General features: G+C 37.4%; 1 protein-coding gene across 3 annotated transcripts in view; it reads left to right on the top strand.

Annotated features, from left to right (window-relative positions):
* The window catches only part of sh3d21 (SH3 domain containing 21), a 101,091-nt gene that overhangs the window by 6,423 nt on the left and 70,305 nt on the right, over positions 1-24,363 (top strand). For 2 of the 3 annotated variants that reach the window (XM_051919093.1, XM_051919092.1), the window contains exons 4-8: positions 4,337-4,444; positions 7,371-7,440; positions 11,570-11,664; positions 14,823-14,874; positions 23,849-23,937. In XM_051919093.1, coding sequence (XP_051775053.1) covers positions 4,337-4,444; positions 7,371-7,440; positions 11,570-11,664; positions 14,823-14,874; positions 23,849-23,937 — 414 coding nt within the window. Of the gene's footprint in view, positions 1-4,331; positions 4,445-7,370; positions 7,441-11,569; positions 11,665-14,822; positions 14,875-23,848; positions 23,938-24,363 lie in introns of all 3 variants that reach the window. The other variant, XM_028819839.2, reaches the window with a different exon arrangement.

The following is a 24,363-nucleotide window of genomic DNA, read 5'->3' as shown; positions in this document are numbered from 1 at the left end:
TTGAACGATTCTTGTAACTAAGGAAGGATGAACTAGTTTTGGGTTCTGTTTGATTTAAAGCTGCTCACTTATGATGATCGATTTTGTAACCTCGTCCTTGTGATGTCTGGGTGCCCACAGCCTTGGCATCTTCTTGAACCTGGGACACCAATGATAAAGACCAGGATAGACAAGTGCAGTTAGGACACACAAACAAACAAGGCTGGAGCAAGGTGTGTAGTGATTTTATCCGCAAGCAAAGAGTGTTTAAAGAAAGGTGCAGTGCAGTTCTCGAAATAAATAATCCAATAAATAGTACATGAAATGATTGCTTCTTTATGGGACATAATAATCAATTCATAATAATCAAATTGCAATATGCAGGTTAAAAATCAAGACTAAAATAAAAAGTTTAAATCATGTGCCTTCTCTGTTCTCCGAACCTTACTGTCTTTCGTTCCCTTCTCCACCCCTGCTCACCCATAGGATCTTCTCTTTGAGGGAATACACACCAGCAAGTGTGGTCATTTATTCAAAAAGCTTGCATCTCGGCTACCTCCGCTGGTCACTGCTGGGATGGCCAAGCCTGGCTTCATCATCCTACTGCTAATCTTTTGGCAACCATAGAACAATTCCTGAACCTCTTTGGCCACTCCTGCTCTCTGGATCCTCAACAGGAGCGACCAGACCCTGGAGTGCCACTCCTCTCGCTCCCCACAGGGCCTGTTCCCGATCGCCTTACCTCCCATTAGCTGCAGCAGCTTGCACTTCTGATTTTACTCCTGGTTTCTCCACAAGCTCTATTTCTGTGTTTTTCTCTTTTCTCGTCTTTCTTGCTCCCTGTCTATTGTGCTCTGACAACTCCGTATGCTCTGTGGATGCAGGTGCTTTGCTTAATGGCTCGCTGAGTAGATTGCACCAGCACATTAAAAAGCAGACAGCTCGTTTCCACACAAACACACTGTAGCTGCACAGCTTCTCAACAGTACATACCTGAATCCACCAGCCTGAGCCGCACTACCATAGACCCCTAACATACTTCACCACAGACGTGTTACACTTGTTCTTAAACAATCCCCCAGACTGATTGTTTGCTCAATTATGTTTGACCTATTTGCATGTTGCTTTGGATTAAAGTTATTTAAATTTATACGATTATCTGTAAAAATCCTCGGTGTGGTCCACTCAAGATATTTTGGTCATGCATTGGCTGTGATATTACTCAACAACTACATTTGTCAAGGTCCACTATTTGGCCTAATGATGTGTGCGAGAATGGAAGTATGTAAAGTGGATCCTGTAGTGAACTGGCATCTTATCCAAAGTGGGTTCCTGCCTTGCACCCAGTATTGCCAGGATAGACTTCAGCTTCCCATGATTCTGAACTGGGCAAAGCAGATTTGACAATGCCAAAGCCCTACCATTGAATGAACATCAGTTGCTGATAACACTGAAGATCCTCTATAGATCATTTACAGGGAAACATTAATTTTGCTTTTCCTCAGTGATTTTATAGATAAACTTGAAAAGGTCTTTAAATAGTTTACTTGAGATATGAGCATCACTTAATAAAGCAATAACTTATAACACTGTTTACCTGGTCTCTTGATATTTTAAAGCTGAAATGAGTTTTATGTGGTAATAGATTTTGACATGCTTTACTTTATTTGTGTGCAAGGATTATGCCATTTATTAGTTTTTGGGAGTGCAAAGGTGTCCCTTTTCATATCAAAAAAGGGTGAGGCCTTTGTTCAGGGTGGGTCCCTACCATTTCAATATGGACTTAGGTAGCATGATCCCACACTCGAATACCAACCTTGTCTTTATCAATCAAGGAGAGGTGTTATTTCCTTCAGTTGTAAATAAAAGTTTACTCAGAAATACTTTTTATTTATGCTGTGTATTCCCCTTTTCAGAAGTGATTACAGCGTTGTCTACTTTAAGTTACATTTGACCCATGAGAGATTTCTGTGCTCTGTTTCAGTCTGAGATGTACAGTGGAGAGTTTATTCATTTTGAAACTTCATACATAATTCTGCCACACATAGCTGTCTACTTACTCAAATTCCACAGATTGTAACAAAAGTAACAACTGTTCTGTTAGCTTCCATCATCATTATTGCTTGACCTCATGAAATTTGATTTGATTAACTTAATTGTTGTCCTCGCTGTAAATTCTACTTGCAGCATATCAGTATTTTAACATCATGTTCCATTTTTCTATTAGTGTTCCCTTTTTTGCTTTGCCCTGCTGCACATCTAAATGATGTTCTGTTTATTCTCCAGGGAAGTGCAAAGTTATTCAATTTTATTTTTGGTACACTCGGTAATGTGTTGCATTTAGTACCACCCTGTATTGTGATTCCTCCTTTCAACAACCTTAATTATTCACCTTAGATTATGCTTTCAAATCCTCTTCCTTTAATCTGGAGTTATGAGTAGCTGAGGGATTTGCTTCTTTCTTTGTGCTTTTTGGGAGGACTCTCAAGGCAACCTAAACTTAGAGATGTCCAGGTGAAATGAAAGTGATTTATTTATGTAGACAGCAGTCTGTAAAGTCTGTCCTGTAGGGCCACAATGGCTGCAGGTTTTTTGTTTCATTAATCAGAAACCGATTATTGCCAAAAACGTATCTTATTTAAGTTTATGATTTGCTTGTGTTTTCATTTTGTCATGTCAGGTCAGATTTTTTTTCTCCCTTCCAGAGATCTCTTCATAATGAATTGTTGTCTAATGAGTAATTCTTAGACCTTCACTTTCTTATCTTCAGTTTCCTTCCAAATGGTCACAAATATTTTATCAAACCAGGTAGTTCATGATGAATGCACACATTTGTAAATGGAAACAAGTTAGATGGAGAGCTGCTGGTCCATTTGTCGTTTTCATTGCCAATAAGGAGCAATTTGAAATAATGAGTGCAACTGTTGTATTTAAGACTAAAGTAAGTACCGAAGGGTGTGTGATTTTATCAAGGAGACAACTAGAATGAAGCATAAAAATTTTGCTTGAACAATAAAGTTGACTTCTCATTAGGATGTTGGGTTGGAACAAAACCTGCAGCCACTACAGACCTCTATTACCAACTTTGCAGATCCCTGATCTAGACTAACAAATATGCAATAGTAATTGAATTGAAACTAGTAACAGAACACACAACAGTAACAACATAGCAAAACATAGTCCCCTAATCCAAATGAAAGACTCTGACTTACTTGTGGAGTTGCTGACTCTCTTTCCCCCTCCAAGAAGCAAGAAGTGCTTTCTCTTACCTCTCTCTGAAACACCACTGACCTTTTTTCCTCCTACCAGATTAACCTTTAGCTCGCACTTTTATCGTGTCTCCTATCTCCACATACCTTTATTCAGAGCCCTATTAAATGTGATCGTAGTGATATGTCTGGGGTCAGTTCCAGTAGCATCTGAATTACTTCTAGGCCAGAACTAGCATAGTAAAGCTTGTGGAGTCATCTATCCAGAGGTCCCATTGTAGCCCCTAATTTCCTGTTGGTCCATTTATAGTTAACCTCACAATGCCTAAACATAGGCAGCCAATTCCTGCAACTTCTAGTTATGTGAGTGGTGAATGTGTGACCTCTTGTCCTGCATTCCCTAGTGTCCTCCTATTATTGGTTTTCTCCTGGAATAGTTATTCCAAACAATGTTTTCATTTTTTTGTTGGTATCCCTTCAGGGCAGGATGGTGCTGTCCTCTCTTTTGGAATGCCCTCGACTGTAAGCCAAGTCGGGCCCTGACTGTACTTTTACAGTATAAAGTCATTAAAAAAGACATAATTCTGTGGAAATTAATGTGGGTATTATACAGTTAACTGCAAAGAAACAAAAATAAAACTCGAAATGGATGTTTACTTAATGAGACAATAGCAAACCACATTAAAGCCACGTACTACCGTCACGGAGTAAGGCGTGAGTGAACTGATTAAGGAAGTGCAAAGGCAGAAGGGAAGTGGTCTACACGCTGTCCACCGTAGAAGCTGCCATTGTATGGCAGACTCTGACCAGTTCACTGGTGTGCTGCATGTTCTTCTTAGTCTCTCTAATGTTTTGGTGCTGCTGGGGTAAAAGGAAAGAATCAGCAAACAAAGATGGTAAGTCTACACAATGCTGTTCATGGCACTTGAAGTCCTGCATCTCAGATTACACCATGTTCAAAATAAGTCTTTCAGATGTTTGGGGGGGGGGGGGGGGGGATAATTCTTTAGTCTGCTTTCATTTTTGGTTTGTTTATATAGATAACTGATTTTTAGAATTCCATTATTAAAAAGTAAATTGCAAAATTATTAAAGCATAAAGCAGTCATTCCTGAAACATATTTAAACTAAATTATTTTTGCAGCAAAGTCCATGAAAAAGGTCACAAAATTGTGTGAAGTTGTATTTGCATATTCTGCGCAGAATCCGGATGAGCTTGAGTTAAATGTGGGTGAGAAGGTGGAATTTGTCAAAGAGGTAAGGCAACATTTCCATGACAATAGTTTCCAAGACAATCATGTTAACTGTTGAATGTTCTGAATGGAAGTTTTAAGGTGTGCTTACAATGTTTACCTCAAACTAACTAAAGGCTAAATCCTGATTGGAGGTAAGCAGGCTGGTTCAAAATCCCAGGTTCCCGGGAACAAATCCCAGCCTGCATCCTGCCTATCTGTATGCTTCCCATGTATCTATGAATTTTATTCTGGGTACTTTGATTCTACAGTCATATCCGAAAGACATGTTATGTTACATAAACTGGAGTTGGCCCTATAATGAACTGGCAGCCCTTGTGGTTGTGGTTCCTGCTGTGATTACCATGCTGGCACGATAGGCTCTGGGCTGCATAACTGTGAATTGAATTAAGTGGTTTTGATGATACATGCATTATTAGTACTAAAAGGTTATAGATGCCTTTGCAGTTATTTTACACCTTGGAGTCTTGTATGTGCTTCTGGTGATTGTAAAATTGGTCTCAACAGGACTGATTATGAGTGTGCAAGTTAGTGTGCCTTATAAAGAACTTGCACTCTTTCCAAATGACCATTCGGAAATAAAATTAATGAATAAATAAATGCTGACAAAGCTAGCTATAAGTAATATTTCCTAGTATTGCTTCACATATACTATTTGAGCTTATTCTACTTTGCTGTTTGAATTAAAATTGTTTCTATAGATAACTTATTACAATCTTTGCTTGTATCTTCAGAGAAAGTTTACAAACTATTGTACATTCTCACTTGCAATGAACTTGTCTAGATCTTTAACATTGAATTGCATATTGTGTATGCATATTTTTGGAAATAACTTGAAAGGTAGATGTTACCTGCATGCCAGTTATTGTATAAACACAATGTAATCATAACATATTTAAATCAAATTTTTATCAATGAAATTGAATTTTTACTTTTTGTTCTACACATTAGTGTGGTGCAGTTGTCTCTATGTCCATGTGTTTTATTTCCTTTAAGCAGTGATTTATTTGAATGTGTTATACAGTACTTATGGCTATAAAATTGCATTGATACTGTAATGCAAAGAAGAAGACAATGGAGAAAGTGTAGCAGGTTTTCTTGTTTGATTTGATTTGATATACTTTATCTCAAAGTCTCTAGCAAGTGTATGTGTTTAATGTTCCTGAAAACTTTAAATATACTTAATTTTTTTATGTACTTTAATAAGATTAATCTAGATTAAAAATGGATGGGTGGATGGTGCTATGAATATGGCTTCATACTAGAGATACATAACATACTTTCCTCATACATGCTTAAACCAGCTCTGGGTTTTATGGAACATGAACCTATCCTGGGAGGATTACATGGGGTGGCTGTTCTCGCAAGCCCCACACTCCTACATACCCACGTTCATACTTAAATGGAATCAATTTAGAACTGCTAACTGAAAACTTTACTTGAGGTAGGTTTCACATATTCTTTCCTTTCGGCCATATAGCTTAATGGAATCACTTTTTAGGAGAAGTAACTCATTTGAACCAGCACCAATTGTTGGACACTTGTAAAACAAAATCAGTTTGAAAATGCACAGTACTATTGCTAAAGCTGATGTCACAATACATGACTTCTGGTCATAGGGTATGTCAGACTTACTGACTGCACCTCCTGAGCTGCTGGGCATGTCAACCTTCTTGACTGTGTGCCGACTTTCCAACACAATCCTGCTCACCCCTTTTTCTGACACCCAGCTGCCTGACTGAGCCTGTACTGTGCGAAAGATACAGATACAGTGACTTCAGCTTTAATCTCTGCCCTTGTTGTTTTCTCCCCATTCTGTCTTGGTACATAAAACATGAGACTTCAGATAGAAAAGTTTCTATTCTGTTTGAGAGATCCAAAACAACCATGGTACTTTTTTACTCGTCGCTGCATCCTATGCATTTTATTTCCAGATGAGCTTTCATTGGTGGTCAACTATCATGCACACCAAGCCCAAAACTATTTGATTTTGTTGGAGAGAATTGTGGACTTCATGGGATTATTGTGCTGCTGACTGCCTCTGACTCTCTATACATTAATTGAAGGCTGTAACTGAAAATCACTGGAAAAAGTGTCTAATGTGACATGGTCTTAAGAGAAAGTAAAGTATTGTTATCCAAAATAAAATAAGAATTTTGATTTTTTTTCCCCTTGTAACCCCCAGATATAGGGCATTGGGGTTGTTGAATTTAATGGTGCTACTGCCCAGTGGGTCCAGCATTCTCAGTTTAGATGACACTCTGGTCGTTGATTGTCTAAAGCTTGCATGTTCTTCCTATGCCTGTGTGGATTTCTTTCTTGTGCTTAACTTTTACCCTGCACCTCAAGGACGTGTGTGTAAGATTAATGAACAACTCTAGATTAAGCCTTAGTGAGTGTATACAAGAGTTGACGCTGTAACAGACCAGTGACCTATCCAGGACTGGTTCTTGTCGTGCATCTGATGCTACTAGGATAGCCCTGGCCAAATATAGCTGGTTTGTATAAGTAATGTGGGCTAAAAAAACAATATATAATTGAACTGTTCAGAAATGAAAACCCAACCCCTGCCACTCAAGCCCCCAAATCCACCCACATACTGTACTTGTGTTTCCATTCACTTCACACTGAACTGTAACTTGTGGCTGCTTATGTGAAGTTTCACTGCCTGTATTGAATTCAGAGTTGGATGTTAGAAGATTCTTGACATTGTGTAAGTAGATTTAGTGCAGTTTCATTTCTGACCTGTAACTTTCACGTACACTCAAATTCTGACATAATTAAAATGATGAAGTGAAAGCTCCATTGGTGCTCATGTGGAATGTACATTATAACAATAACAATGTAAATCAAATACAGTTGATTTTTCTTCCAGCAAATTTGTTACTGCTTGGTTTTCATGTCTCACAGTAGTGTTTATTTCTAAACAGATAGAAGATGGCTGGTGGCTGGGGAAAAAAGATAGCAAAATGGGGGCCTTTCCATCAAATTTTGTCAAGGGTAAGCCTACAATATCAAAAGATTAAAGACTGTAAATAAAAAAAGTGTTTATTTTTATTTATTTATACAGCTTGTGAATCACTCCTGCATTCCAGTTGTAATTAGTTTTGTGACTAACAAAATGTAACCAAAAAAAAAAAGCAAAAATTAGGTGAAAAGCCAAGCTGCTACTTCACAGCTCTGAAATATATTCTGTAAATAAATTTTAATATCTTTTTTTAATCAGTTATTCAAAATTCCTTTATATATTTCTTGCGTACAGTGTTTATAAATCATTGTGGTGTATTCTGCTCATGTCACTTTCCCGATGGATACCGTACCACAGCAATTTATGTCTGTTTATTGAATATCCAGAAAAAAGGGATAAACTTGAAAAAAACGCACTTATAATGTTATGAGAGAGAAGATGTCAGTTTGGCTACGAAAGGTTCATGATCTTCACAGACTGTACAAATCAGAATGGCCTGGAGAAAAAGAATGGCCTTCCCTACACATAACCAATTTAATAGCTAGGGTGACAACTTGCTGCTAGTTGTCCAACTGTCTGGAAAAAATAGAAAGTGATATTATCTATGAAATTATGTTGAAGTCTATTCAGGGACTCGCTGATCTAAACAAGGAAGAGCTCTTTATAATAATCAGCATTGGAAAATGATGGCGAGACAATAGTCGGCCTCATGCTGCTCATGCTCATCAGGCAGAGATAATTTGGCTGTTCAGAATGAAGTTCGATAGCACTGTATCTTACATCAAAAAATGCACTCCTATCAGAGGATCTGCTAAAGATGCACTAATGCTGATTGTCGTACATTGCCTTATTTTTATGGGCACTGGGGATGATACACCATCTAAGATGTGACCAGACCATTATAGAAAGAATGCAAAACGTAGTTGGTTAACACAGTAAGCACTACAAGGAAGTAGCATGTCTGAAAAAATAAACAAAATTCATAAGCTCTAGTAGAAAGGTCAGTATAAAGAGGATGGAATAAAGATTAAGTCACTAAAACTGCATACTTAAGTACTTTTTCAGAAAATGTAATATGTCAGGAAGAATTTTAAGGCCTTAATTGCAGTGGCTAAAGGTGGGACTCTTAAGAAAAAAAAAAAAAAAAAAATACTTATTTGCTATAGTGCCTTTTGAAATTAAAACCATTTTAAGGTGTTTTTCATAGAGAGTATAGTGAAAGCATGTATGTGTATTTTTTATATTGGGAGTGCTCTGATTGATGTCTCAAAGGTGGGGATTTAACTGACAATTACATATGTGAAGAAGAAGGTCAAGGTGAAATGCTGCTATTCTGATAAATGTGAATTTGACATTAATGAGGGGAGAAAACAGCTATGATTATCTTCTACCAAGCAAATATGCTGGAAGTCCCTGGGAACAAATTTATCTTGGGAGTTGGAGCGAAAATAGTCAGTCGTCAGAGTCAGCACATTGAATTCATTATTTATCTGTTTTCATGTTATTAGGACTGAACCGAGATAAAAGTCACACATGAAACACAAGTCAAAACGGATTTTCTTTCCCTAAAATGTTTTTTTTGGTTGTTGCTTGAGTGCTAGTCTCTAACAAAGTCTTTCCATTTGTTGTTCAAACTTTTGGAGTTTTTTCATTGTGCTTGCTACCTTTCTTATAGTGCCACATATAACTTGGCCATGTGCATGGACACAAAATGACAGCAACAATTAAAACATTTCAGAACAATACCTTATCAAAGCATTAGGAAATGAAAATGAATACTAAAATGTCAGAAATTAAATTCTATCTATCTATCTATCTATCTATCTATCTATCTATCTATCTATCTATCTATCTATCTATCTATCTATCTATCTATCTATCTATCTATCTATCTATCTATCTATCTATCTATCTATCTATCTATCTATCTATCTATCTATCTATCTATCTATCTATCTATCTATCTATCTATCTATCTATCTATCTATCTATCTATCTATCTATCTATCTATCTATCTATCTATCTATCTATCTATCTATCTATCTATCTATCTATCTATCTATCTATCTATCTATCTATCTATCTATCTATCTATCTATCTATCTATCTATCTATCTATCTATCTATCTATCTATCTATCTATCTATCTATCTATCTATCTATCTATCTATCTATCTATCTATCTATCTATCTATCTATCTATCTATCTATCTATCTATCTATCTATCTATCTATCTATCTATCTATCTATCTATCTATCTATCTATCTATCTATCTATCTATCTATCTATCTATCTATCTATCTATCTATCTATCTATCTATCTATCTATCTATTCCTGACCTTGATACTATAGAAAGTAATTATTACAGACGGAAAGAAAAAATAAATAAATAACCACATAATTCTGACACAAGCTACCTTAACAGGTTATAGATCTGAAGAACTGTCAACAGATTTGAATTTGAGAAAACAAATCAAATTACTCTAAATTGCAAAAATCTAATGGAAATCAGGATGGTTGTTCAACAGTTGACTGTTCAAAGGCTATCTTTACTGTGAAATTTAGTCAGAAAATATTCAGTCTTTTTTGTTTATTATTTTATTCTCTCATTAGCATTTAGAGTAACTATGAACGACGTTAAATATTTTGTCAAAGTAGCCCGTGATATACATTACAGTGCCATCTCTTTGCTTTAAATGATTTTTTAAGAAAGAGACTTTTTTTTTTTTTTTTTTGCAAAAAAGGAGTAGAGCAAACTTGTGTTGTCCTGTGCCTCCAGAAAGAATTTGATGCTTCAGGGATGCTATCACTTCTGCTTTGACGGGGCAAGTGTGTACATGCAGGAGGAGTGTGCCCTGAAAACATACCAAGTAATTTGAGTTTAGTTTAAGTCACCCTCCTTCATGTCATGTAGATCAGCGTTTATGAGGTTGCATTGCTTTGTATGGAGGGACAAAAGTCCCAGGAAGTGGCTTACCAGATTGTGCTTAGAAAGGAAATTTCTGCTCTCTTGTCTGATATCTTGGAGCCTTCACAGGTCAAAGCTCCACTTTTTAATGGTGACTGTTGGGAGATTCAAATTTAGAATGTAACATTACATTCACAGAGGTGGCATACCTGCATCCTCATCCCTAAGAAATGTGCCCCTTCTCTGTGCTGGTATTGGTTATTGTTGAATTTGTGTGGTTGAAAGATGCCAACACCTTTCTAGGACACTTTTGGAACTTGCAGAGAAAATCACACGTGTGGTATTTGGATGCTGCTATTCATGCAGTGATTTGTGCTGCTGTCTTACAGCTTTGGAGTTCTGCATTCCAGTCCTGTCTCAGTTTTACTGCCTGTCTGCAGTTCATTATGTTCTTTTCTCCACTACCCTAAAGATGTGTGTGTGTTCGATTAATTGGTCTCTTCAGATTGGCTTTGTATAAATAAGTATGTATATCTACCCTTTAATGGACTGTTACCACAACAAAAATTGAATTGATTCTTGTCCCATGCCAAGTGCTGACAGACTCGGCTGTGTAAAATCCCCATGACACTGAATTAGATTAAGTGGATTTGAAAACTGATTGATGGGTGGATGAACTATTTCAAGGAGATTCCTGTGTGCAAGCATTCTAACTGTTGTGGGGCACCATAATTGTATCTCTTTGTGAAGCAGTGGTCAAATATGTTCTGGTTGGAAGACTTTGTTATGGTTAAGTGCCCTAAATGTTTAAATCAATTATGGACTCGGGCATGCACTGGAGGCTGGCTTGTCCAACATTGAGAGATGATTTTAGTCTAAATTATGATTGTGGAAGTGTCACTTAGACAGATCCGTTATTGCCCTTCACAGTTGAAAGCCATCCATCTTAGAGCTATGCAGTGTTCTCCATCAAGGAAATTCTGTTATTGCTTTTAATTAATAAAATTTAACAGTACAATAAATCTCTGTTTATGACAACATGAATGATGAATAAATTATATTGAGAATTCAGTCTTTCTTGGCAGCACTAGTCACAACATAAGAGCTAACCTTACACGAGACACCAGGCCATCAAAGAAGTAAACCTGCGTTATGTATAATAAAATATGAATCGTGTCTCTTTCTTTATATAGTGTACATTCAATATTGTGGGTATCAGTATATTAATATGTTAAAGTCTTGATTACAGAACTTTCACCTCTGATCCACAATGAACTGAATGACTCTTCAAAACAGTCAAGACCGAAATTTCCCGAAGCAATAAATAACCAAGAAGTGAAAGAAGTAAGTGTGTTAAACTTTCTCCTCTTGTGAGGCTAGAATTATTTGTTTCGTTGTGCAATTCAAAAGCATCATAAAGTAGCTGAACATACATTTCCACTTTGAAATAATTAGTAACCCAAGCTTAGTATCATTAGTTTATTATAGCTAATATAATATAGCTACATGCTTTAAGATCCACCAAGAACTTTTGAATAATTCTCACTTCTAAGAACCTGCTCAACGTATTGGTATATTGCACAATCATATCTCTAGCTGCAGTTTATTTTATGAGTACAAAAATAACATCCTTCCTTATTAGTAAAGATGCATCAAATAGCTGAAGCCTATATTTTTATCATTTGCCCTTTGTGTGGCCACTAATGCACTTTGTGTGTGAAGTGAAAGCGTAACAAGAGTGGTTACTGTTCCATTACAGAGCGTACACGAGCATACAACATCAGTGTAACCTGGCAGCATAAAACTCTGGACTCATGGATGACCATGAAAACTCAACACAGCTGTCAGCCATCCAGAAAACTAGATAACAAGTGCTTTCCAAGATATTGCTAGCTGCCATATTACAGTACTACCCTGTGCAAATAATGTTAAATAAAAATTGCTTACTGAATATGAATTTTCACTCTCTCGGTGAGAAAAGACCGCAGTGGAAGGGACTAAAATTGATGGGTGGTACTTTTTATTTTAAAGTACTGATAGTTTCCCATTCTTCCTTGACAGAAATAGGCTTGTCTGCATATAATACGAGAATGGCTTTGGAGCCGAGTACCTGTTTCCAAATTAGCACATTTTTGACATATTTAAGAGACTGGCACCGTCTACAGTATGCCAGTCCAGAGTTGACAGTAGATACAAATATATTTGTTACCGGAAGTAAGAAGAATGTTTTTAACAAAAAATTCATTGAGGCATTATCCTATTGAATGTTTGGGTGTTTTTATTTATTCTCATTAAATGTTATTCTTTTGAACTTAGCAATGAGGATGGAGAAAAAAGTGGCATTTTCTGATTTTTTTTTTTTTCCAGTGTCACTCGAGCTTTAACTGTTTGTGAAGGGCTAGGAAAATGGAAATTTTCTATGAGGTAATAAAAACTGTCAGGATAAGCTTAAAGGAACATCTCCGATATCAGCCTATCAAACTCACCCAATGAAGTGAATGGTCACCTCCTGTTAGAAAAATGTATGTTTTCATGTATGTATCAAATAAGAAGGCTGAAAAACACTTTCTACATATGGATTGACAATATTGTTCATGATGGCTCCTGATTATGCTTTGAAACAGTTACTATTGCACACATCATTTCATTTGCTATAAAGGAGACCTTGTTTGCTCCAGTGTGCTCTTTTCTCTCATTATATGACCTTATCCTCCACCAAACTTAATATGTTACCAGGTGTCTGCATAGTATAATTGCACATTGGCTTTGAGAGATAATAATATCAACCTACTTTTTTATCCCTTTAGTCATTTATTTCTCCACCCAGCATGCATCCATCCTTGCGTCCATTTTCACAGATTCTTTCCTCATAAAAGTCACAGCGGCAGTAACATTAAGATGGCTAAATTAGCATCAGATTTCAGGAATCGGGTTTACCAGGTTTTTCCAGCCTAGCTATGCAATGTGATCCTACATACATCCAGTGGTTATCTTCATTGAGGTCCTGTCAACGTCGACTCCAGTGTTGCCTCCAAGTAACTATATAAATTATTTAGTTACTTTTTTGTAAGTAATGAGTAGTGTAACTAAGTTACTTTTAAGAGTAACGTTCCCCGACACTGATAACCAAGGGTACCTTGCAACTTTTCTCATTTTGTTGACTATCCTCATCTGTCTTTTGATCTTTTTCAGTGTACACACCACGGTCTGTTTTTTGTCGTGTTTATTTCTATTGTTAGACTTTCATTCTTACGATTGTTTGCAAGTTCAATTGAACGAATCGGTTTTTATGCATTGAACACAATAGGATTCTCTAAATGAAGATCAGTTTGACATGTTCTGAAAAATTTGTGCATCTAAATTTGTGCCTTTACTGATCTATTTTTCATACTAACTTGATCCACCTTTGAGGCAGCATGGTCATGTAGTGGTTAGCACTCCTGCTTCACAGATCCAACATCCCAGTTTTAAATCCTGTATACAGTCACCGTCTGCATGGAGTTTGTAAATTTTCCACTTGTCAGCATGGGTTTACTTCCAGTATCTCTAATTTTCTTTGACCATCTTAAAAATGTAGGAGAGTTAAGTTAATTATCAAGTCTATTTTAGTTCTTAATGTATGTGAGTGTATACTTAAGTTGCTGCTGTAGTGGACTGAGACCCTTTCCAGGACTGGATTCTGCTTTAGAACAGAATACTGCCAGGACATGATCCACCCCACAAGTCTCCCTGAAATGAATTCATTGGGTATCAGAGATGTTGTATTATGGTGTTTTGCTTTTCCACTTCTGAGTTCCAGAGAAGCCACAGCCAAAACAAATATTAGATTGTGTAATTCATTCTAATCAGGACACCCATATTTCAAAAAAGTAAATGAGAGACAACTGTGTTTATTCTTATTGTTATTCTTGTTGTTTACTCTTTCACTTAATCAGGCCAGTTGACACAGTTTCATTCTGCTGTGTGTGGTTTTGAATGACAATGTTAAGAATGATCCATGGAACCCTTCAGTCTCCTAAAGTTCTATGCTATTAGCCTGTGACAGACATTGTTTTAAATTCATGATTGGTAAATGGTTCAGAAACACTCACAGTACTCTCAGATCACCTACTGTTAACCTCTTAAGAAGGTAATAGTAAGCATTTTTTCATTTATTTCTGTACTTCTGCCTTTGGAGTTTTCTTTTGTTTTCTTTACAAATTATATAACACTGAAATTGCCTTTAGCATTTATAATACTGTAAGTGCTTTGCAGACACACCCAAGGAAAATAGAGCTTTCAAGCTGTGAAGCAATACTGACTTGTATTTCTTTTTTGCCTTAGTATTTCTAAAAGTAGATTAAATGGGAATCAGTACTTTTTTATCTTTTTAGAATTGTAACTTCATTGAAATTGTTTAAAACTGTTTGTTTAGTCCCATGGTAGTTATAACAATGTGTTTTTTGTACACTTTAAAACAAATTGTTTCAGAAACACTTTGCATTTTATTTGTATCTTTCCAGACTGAGGTGCAACAGAATATCAGTGTGCTGCAGAGACATGATAAACATCCAGGTAAATTTGTACTCCCTGCCCATATGCAGCATTTACGTGAGCATGTCTTAAAAAGGATGATCTGTTGAATGTCTTCAGCTCCAAGCAAATATTTTGTTTTGGCAAATGCTGCCTTCTTGTTTCTACTTAGCATTTTATTTCCGCTAAGCAGTTCTGCCTTCTGGGGTCTGTGTGATTAGAAGCTTTGAGCTTGTTTCTCTATTTTGTTTTGTGGTCTGCACTTAAGTTATAATATTTACCGTTACTGCTCCTTTTCTCCATTTCATAACTATAGGCTACACTGAAATTTTTCTGTCTTAACAGTTTCCAGGTTGAGACCTAGCATCATTCTGAGGAATTTCTTGCTTTGATGTGTGTATGAACAAAGGCAAAAAAATATTCCAGGGTAAAATACATGAAGTGTCATGGTGTCCTTATTAAAGAAATGCTAATGTTCAGTGTGAATGAGCCAATCATAACAGGCTTGTGTGATGAATAGTGAAAGGCATATTTGGGCATCTATATGAAACTCGTTTTCTTAGGTTAGCTTTTTAGAAGCTCTCTGGTAACTGGATATATTTTGAAAAAGGAGAGCTCCTCTTCACCCAAGATAAGTTGAAAATTGTTAAGCTCCTATGTTAAGAGCCATGTGACTCTTTCACAGACATTTTCTTTCCTGTACAGTTGGTAGTGCATCACAGTGGCTGTGAAGCAGTGGTGAAACTGAGGACAGTGGGGCATGTGGTCTTTGGCACACACATCATGGAAACTCAGCTTAGTGCAGTTTTCTGGAACAGTAGTAATTCTTTAGGTCCTAAAATTACCATTGTGATTTAAATACAATAGAGATAGATAGATACTTTATTAATTCCAAGGAGAAATTCACATACTCCAACAACAGCATATATTAAATTAATATTAAATTAAACACAATATTAAATTAAAGAGTAATAAAAATGCAGATAAAAACAGACTATAACTTTGTATAATGTTAACGTTTACCCCCCCGGGTGGAACTGAAGAGTCGCATAGTGTGGGGGAGGAACGATCTCCTCAGTCTGTCAGTAGAGCAGGACAGTGACAGCAGTCAGTCGCTGAAGCTGCTCCTCTGTCTGGAGATGATACTGTTCAGTGGATGCAGTGGATTCTCCATAATTGATAGGAGCCTGCTCAGCGCCCGTCGCTCTGCCATGGATGTCAAACTGTCCAGCTCCATGCCTACAATAGAGCCTGCTTTCCTCACCAGTTTGTCCAGGCGTGAGGCGTCCTTCTTCTTAATGCTGCCTCCCCAGCACACCACCGCATAGAAGAGGGCATTCACCACAACCATCTGATAGAACATCTGCAGCATCTTATTGCAGATGTTGAAGGACGCCAGTCTTCTAAGGAAGTATAGCTGTCTCTGTCCTCTCTTGCACAGAAAATCAGTATTGGCAGTCCAGTCCAATTTATCATCCAGCTGCACTCCTAGGTATTTATAGGTCTGTACCCTCTGCACACAGTCACCTCTGTTGATCACGGGGTCCAGGAGGGGCCTGGGCCTCCTAAAATCCACCACCAGCTCCTTGGTTTTGCTGGTGTTTAGTTGTAGGTGGTTTGAGTCACACCATTTAACAAAGTCCTTGATGAGGTTCCTATACTCCTCCTCCTGCCCACTTCTGATGCAGCCCACGATAGCAGTGTTGTCAGTGAACTTTTGCATGTGGCAGGACTCCGAGTTGTATTGGAAGTCCGATGTATATAGGCTGAACAGGACCGGAGAAAGTAGAGTCCCCTGCGGCGCTCCTGTGTTGCTGACCACAATGTCAGACCTGCAGTTTCCGAGACGCACATACTGAGGTCTGTTTGTAAGATAGTCCATGATCCACAAGGTATGAATCTACTCCCATCTCTGTCAGCTTGTCCCTAAGGAGCAGAGGTTGGATGGTGTTGAAGGCGCTAGAGAAGTCTAGAAACATAATTCTTACATCACCACCGCCTCTGTCCAAGTGGGAGAGTGATCGGTGTAGCATATAGATGATGGCATCCACCGCTCCCACCTTCTCCTGGTATGCGAACTGCAGAGGGTCAAGGGAGTGGCGGACCTGTGGCCTCAGGTGGTGAAGCAGCAGCTGCTCCATGGTCTTCATCACATGTGACGTCAGAGCGACAGGCCGGAAGTCGTTCAGCTCACTAGGACGTGATACCTTTGGGAGTGGGGTGATACAAGATAAGCAAATAAATAAATACAATAAGCAAAATAATACATTTACTTAGCTTAGCACCCAAGCATTACTGCTCACTAAAGTATTTCCTTGTAGACAATGAACAGAAGATGCAATATCTGATGACAGATTTTTGTATAATTTATAGGGTTTCTGTCCCCTAAACCAAGGATATTTAGGAATGTTACTAACTCAAGGAAATGCATGTGGTAGCAGTAAACCTTGCCAAGCTCAGTAAATGATTGGAATGGTTTAACAGGCAATTTCCTGAGTCACATGTATAAATGTAGGGGTGGCACAGTGGTGCATTGGTAATCCTGCTGCCTCGCAGCAAGGAGACTAGGGTTTACGTCCCTGGTCCTCCCTGTGTGGAGTTTGTATGTTCTCCTCGTGTCTTTGTGGGTTTCCTCCAGGTGCTCTGGCTTCCCCCCAAAAGACATGAAAATTACATGGATTGGCGTTACTTAATTGGCCCTAGTGTGTGGTTGGGTGTGTGTGTATGTATGTCCCGCCCTGCGGTGGACTGGTACCCTGTCTAGCACCATATGCTAGCTGGGATAGGCTCTAGTACAAACCCCCAAATCCGACCTTATTCAGGACTAAGTAGGTTATTAAATGAGTGAAATTCATGAATGGGGCTAAGAGATTTTTGCATGTAATGTCTAAAACAGTGCCTGTATTAGTAACTTGATTCACATTTAAAATAGAAATTTAAAACCAGTTTGAAAACATCTTTGCATTTTACAATGTTGTTTGCTAAGCATACACTTGCTGATAATAAACCCTCCTTTAGATAACAACTTTATACCAAATACTCAAGTAGCCTGATTTAGTTAATCTGATGTTACTCCCATAGTTGAAGCAGCCCTGGATGATTTTAGTCACTTTCGTAAATCAAGAAATATTGATCACAGAGGGCACATTTATGTGATGTGCTGTGTTGTTCTAAAAATACAGGTGATTTCGTTTTCACACCCTTTGAAGTAGTTATAGTAAATATTTAAACAGAATCTAGCACAATTATAATACTAATGTATAGGCAAACTGGACCATAGTTATTGTTGGAGGCTAAATTGACCATTTTTTTTATTTAACTTTTAAATAAGTTATGATCCTGTAATATTAAGGGGGGATTTAATATTCACTTAGATTTATGAAAATCTTTAGCAAACATTTTACTTGCCTGCTAACCTCAGTGCAATTTTGCCAGATTATTAAAGACCCCACTCATTAACTCAGTCATCAATTGGATCAAATCATTACACTTGGTGTTGGTAGAATGGCAAGACAATTATTGAAACATCTGAGGTATACCCTAATAATTATGGACTAATTCAAATATACTAAGCTTCTATTTCTAAAGTACTTTAAAAACTTGCTGTTACACTGACTGAGCATCAAATTACTTGTTACAATTTACATGAGGAATTTCAGACTGGCTTTCTCACCAGTAATAGTGCATAAACAGCACTAAATCTTCTTGTTAGTGACAGTTTAATGTCTCCTGGTGAAAAAAGCTCTGCAAGCATTTAATGTTATTAAATTGAAGTGCAGCCTCTGGACAGCTACATAAGAACACTGCAAAAAATGAAATCTTAACAAGCCAGACAATCTTGAAAAGAAATAAGATAATTTTGCTTGATTCTAATACCTGCAAAAAATCAGTGTGAAAAAATGAGAAAAAATAAATAAAAAACAAGAAAAAGGTATTAGAATCAAGCAAAATTATCTGCCAATATAGTGAGAAAGTTTAACTTGTTAACTTGTTAAATTTTCTAAAAATGAGATTATATATCTTACACATACAAATCTATTCAAGTCAGTTATTCTTAAAATAAAAAAAACAAGATCTATTATTTCTTTTCAAGATTGTCTGGCTTGTTAAAGTTTCATTTTTTGCAGTGAACATAAGAAATTTGACAAATGAGAGGAGACCGTTCAATCCATCAAGCCTGTTTGTTTAGCTAAGGCTAAACTGTTTTAATATCTCATCCAGATTCTTCTTAAAGGTTGCCAAGCTTTCTGCTTCAACTCCATGTCTCTGTAGTTTGTTGAAGAGTTTCGCAACTCTTTGTGTAAAGAAGTGCTTCCTGTCTTCAGTCTTAAATGCACTTCTTCATTTCCACTGATGTCGTCAAGTATGTGATTCACCCTTAAGCTGAAAGAATGTTGCTGGATCTTCTTTATCAATGTCTTTGAGGATTTTAACACTAGAATTACCAGAGTCTACGAAAAAACTCGTAGATCCGGCCCACCTTAAAACCGTTCTCACCTCTCTTTTGTCTTCTAAATGTGCCGATTAAGAGGAGCAGCGAGCAGCCGGCTATTCCATCCCCCACCATCGCAGAACGTTCACTAAGTTTTCCCAGCTCATGCCTTGTTTGATTATCTGGGAGTGACTGAACTGCTGGAGTTTTAGAATGAAAATAATAGATCGCCATTTGGAATACATGCATTCCATGCGTGTTCCGTTTCTACAGTAATCTGTGTAAACACATTGCTAAAACAGAAACTTTTTCATATTTTAGTAATAAATGTTACAAAATGTAGGCATAAACTATAGAATCTGTGAAGCCTGAAGTCCAAACATCAAATAAACATTTTCACAAAAAGTTCAAGGTTGCTACAACAGCTTCCGTGGCTTAACGCTACGGTTTGCTGACTTGGGGCACAACAGCCCTGTCGTGCTATAGAGACATGAGTTCGATTCCCAGCTTTGAAGAAAGTGTTTTTTTTTTTTTTTCCTCAGACGGACATTGAATTTATAAATTGGTATGCACTGTAAATTGTTATCTTTAAAATGTCAATCGCGGTTATTTCTGTTAATTAATTCATGCTTTTTTACTTAGAGTCAGAACAGGAGCTTTTTCTGCTTATTCAGCTTCTGATCTGAGTCAAACAGCGCCAGTATAACTTCACACCCGATCTGACGCTGTTCGTTTTCAAATAATATTGCATTACTTCGACGATGTTTTCTGATTGGTACTATTCGCGTCATAAAATGATTTCTTCAAAACGTCACATATATTTGTCTCTTTCTTTTTTTAAAATGTGCGTTGTAGCACGCAGCAACTGGCCACCTGCATGTTCTTGCGCACACTGAATAAGACCGCGCTATATGCAATCATCAGATTCAAATGTTAACAGTTATATAGCACAGAATGGAAATCAGCAGTTCTTAGCATTGCACCACGCAAGCTGTCATATCAACCGCCTACTGTAACTTGCTTTCTTTTTTCTTCGGTTATAGTCTTGAATAAAAGTGCACCTGTTTTGTTATACTTTTACATCAACATATGTTCCTGTGTTTGAGCTACATGGGCATGCTCAAAAAATACACGTATAATGCCACGAAAAGTGCATGCAGACACTTCAGTACACTGCAGAGCTTTAGCGCGTCTTTATGTGAAAACAGCAGTATCAGATGGGGAGTGTCTGATGATTGCATGTAGCGCTGAAGTTACTGCTCTTTACTAGGCTTTCCTCTGCATGTCCGGGAGTACAAAAGAAACAGCATACAGCAACACGTGGGGACTGGCAATATTGGGGAAAAAAAACACGTGGTCGTATGTATTGTGATACACTGCAGAACTATAGAGCGTCTTTATGTGAAAACAGCAGTGTCAGGTGGGGGGCGGTAGGGAAGTATCCTGAACGCGACTGAGACAATGAAAAGTGAATTAAAAAAAAAAAATAAAGCTAACCTTTACAAATATCATAAATTACACTGGCTGTTACAGACTGAAATCAAATGTATCTTTTTATTCTAAAATAGTGAAAATAAGAACACTTCTCAAAATGGAGTTGTGCAGGATTGAACTCACGACCTTTGGATTCCCAGTCAGCAACTGATACTGTTGCGCCACGGAAGCAGTGATAGCTAATGCGTGTCAAAGTCGCACACTAAGGCGGCTTCTTTTGCCGCTGGTTTTTTTTTTTGTACTTTTTGTGAAAGTGTTTCTTTGATATTTGGACTTCAGGCTTCATACATTATATAGTTTATGCCTACATTTTGTCATTTGCTACTAGAATATTGTAAACTGTTTCTGTTTTAACAATGTGTTTACACAGATTACTGTAGAAATGCAACACATATGAAATGCGTATGTTGCAAATAACAATCTATTATTTCTACTCTAAAACTCCACTTCACTCCCAGATAATCAATCAAGGCATGAGCTGGGAAAAGCTTGTTTACGTTCTAAGTCGTTGGGGGGATGGAATAGCCGGCTGCTGGCAGCTTGTCTTTATCAGTACATTTAGATGACAAAAGACGCTGGCGGAGAGGTGAGAAGGGTTTTAAGAAGCGATTTAAGGTGGGCCGGATCTACGAGTTTTTTCGTAGGCTCTGGTAATTCTAGTGTTAAATACGTGAATGAGGTCCCCACTTAGTCTCCTCTGCTTGAGACTAAACAGGTTTAATTCTCTGAGTCTGTCACAGTAGGACATGTCCTAAAGTCCTAGGATGCACTTTGTTTCTCTCCTCTGCACAGTTTCAAGTGCTGCTGTGTTTTTCTTGTACTGTGGTGACCAGAACTGCACACAATACTCCAGATGCAGTCTTACAAGTGCATTTTGTAGTTTGAGCATAACGACCCTTGACTTAAATTCAACAGTTTTTATAATACAACCTAAAACAGCACCTTCCTTGTATGGCTTAATTCATACTTATCAATGTGGTTACAGTGTGTACAGAAACATGATGAAAGTACTTCATTGTTAGGATTGTTAGGTGTTGGCCTTCAGAGCTCAGTACCCATGCTGTTAATGTTTTTTTTCTTATATGTTGCTGTTAGAAAACACAGTACCCACTTTCACTCATAGATAGATAGATAGATACTTTATTAATCCCAAGGGGAAATTCACATACTCCAACAGCAGCATACGGATAAAGACAATATTAAATTAAAGAGTGATAACAATGCAGGTATACAGACAGACAATATCTTTGTATAATGTTAACATTAACCCCCCCGGGTGGAATCGAAGAGTCGCATAGTTTGGGGGAGGAACAATCTCCTCAGTCTGTCAGTGGAGCAGGAAAGTAACAGCAGTCTGTCACTGAAGCTGCTCTTCTGTCTCAAGACGATACTGTTTAGTGGATGCAGTGGATTTTCTGTGATTGACAATTGCCTGCTGAGCACCCGTCGCTCCGCCACAGATGTCATAGAGCCTACCGTCCTCACCAGTTTGTCCAGGCGTGAGGCGTCTCTCTTCTTTATGCTGCCTCCCCAGCACACCACTGCGTAGAAGAGGGCACTCGCCACAACCGTCTGATAGAACATCTGCAGCATCTTATTGCAGATGTTGAAGGATGCCAGCCTTCTAAGGAAGTATAGTTGGCTCTGTCCTGTCTTGCACAGAGCATCAGCATTGGCAGTCCAGTCCAATTTATCATCCAGCTGCACTCCCAGGTATTTATAGGTCTGCACCCTCTGCACACAGTCACCTCTGATGATCACAGGGTCCATGAGGGGCCTGGCCTCCTAAAATCCACCACCAGCTCCTTGGTTTTGCTGGTGTTCAGTTGTAGGTGGTTTATACAGTTGGTACTTAGTTGTATCCTTTATTTGTACTAAATGACCTAAACATAAGTTTTTATTAAATCAGTACTTAATCTTTTACCACATATATTAATAGACTTTCTGTGAATCTACTTTTTCCAGCTTGAAAATATATGAAAAAAGGATTCTCTTTAAGCATGTAGAGTACAACAAAGTTAATTTATGAATTTTTATAGAACAATGAATTCATGGAATATGCTTTTCAAAGACCATTCAGGTCATTCTGTTTATAACGTTCTGAAATTCAAAATGGTGCAACAAGTGTTTCTACTAGAACTAGGAAGTATTTGATACACTGCATTACAACCATGTAACTCATGTCTTAAAGTCTTTACACTGGCTTCCAATAATGTTTAGGTCTGATTTAATCCTTCTGGGTATATATAAAGCGTTAAATGACCTAGGCCCTATTTACTTATCAGAATTTATCAACAGACCATATGTTCCAGTCTCAAGATGACAGTAGGAGGTTCAGCTGTTTGCTGTGGAATCTGTAGAATGATTAGCCTGCTTGAATAAGCGATGCACTTTCAGCTTCAGCTTTTTAAGATCATTAATTTAGTCTAGGTTATTCTAATTAGAGCTACAGGTTAACTGTTTATATCACAACTATAAGTGTTATTCTGTTTCTGTTCTGTACAGCCTGCTATGGCACTTAGTGCCACTTCTGTTTTGCTAAGCTGTCACTTCTGCATTTGGGAAGTGACATCAAGGATATTAGAAGCACTGAAATCCAAGACTGAAAAGATTTAATCTTCTTATTTGAGTGTCCAGCACATATGTGTAATATTATAGAGGAGGTGGGCAGTCAGGTGGGCTTTGTCTGATGTTGACTGTGACTTTGATAGTTATAACTTTCCAAGGAACCACAGAGGTTTATTTTCACCAGGAATGCTGCTGACAGGAGTTTTCGTTTTCTTCATAGTCATCTAGACATATCTAAACTAGAGTTTTAATGAACTTAACATTGTCATGATTTGTTTATTTTAATTACACTGAAATTATTCTGTTTTACTGTTTAACCTGATTTGTGATGTCATGTATATTTTAATTACTTGCCTTTGCATTATAGCTAGAAATGTCTATGGTGTCTCTGTATCTCTACTCAGTGAACAAATAAATTGATTTGAATTAAATTGCAGTTCTTAAGAGAAATACTATATGTCCTTTCTACTTCATTATAAGAAACTGTTCAGTTTTCAGAAGTTTTTCTCTTTCCATGTAAAGAACGATGCAAAGTAATGTTTGACTACACTGCCAGTGTTGAAGATGAGCTAGACTTGAAGAAAGGTGATATTGTGACAATAATCAAGAAGGTAAGCCTCAGTATTTGAATCCTGTTTTAATAACTCTCACCCCCTTGAAAGTATATTGTATTGTTAATATGTTAAGCATTTTTAACATGTACCTTGATATTTGTTGAAGGTAGGACAAGCAAATTTCTGCTGTTTTGGTACAACTGTATCGTTTTTTTTTATTTAAAGGAGGCAAACATCAATATACAACCACTTTGCATTCCAAAAATGATTAGAGGCTTGTGCACAAATGCAGCAGTTTTGTTGTTCAGAAAAATGTAGTGGTAATGCATACATGTACAGTATATGAAATTTAGAAATATGTTTACCTTAGCTTTAATTGATTTACACTCTGCTGTTATTTTTCTATTTAGTTGCCTTTTCTGTGGATTTTGCTTCCTTAATCGTATTCTAATAAAGAAAATTAAAGATGAAAGGAGCAGACAT

The sequence above is a fragment of the Erpetoichthys calabaricus genome, chromosome 14, assembly GCF_900747795.2.
Source record: "Erpetoichthys calabaricus chromosome 14, fErpCal1.3, whole genome shotgun sequence".
Classification (NCBI taxonomy): domain Eukaryota; kingdom Metazoa; phylum Chordata; class Cladistia; order Polypteriformes; family Polypteridae; genus Erpetoichthys; species Erpetoichthys calabaricus.
This window is presented reverse-complemented; position numbering and strand designations above follow the sequence as displayed.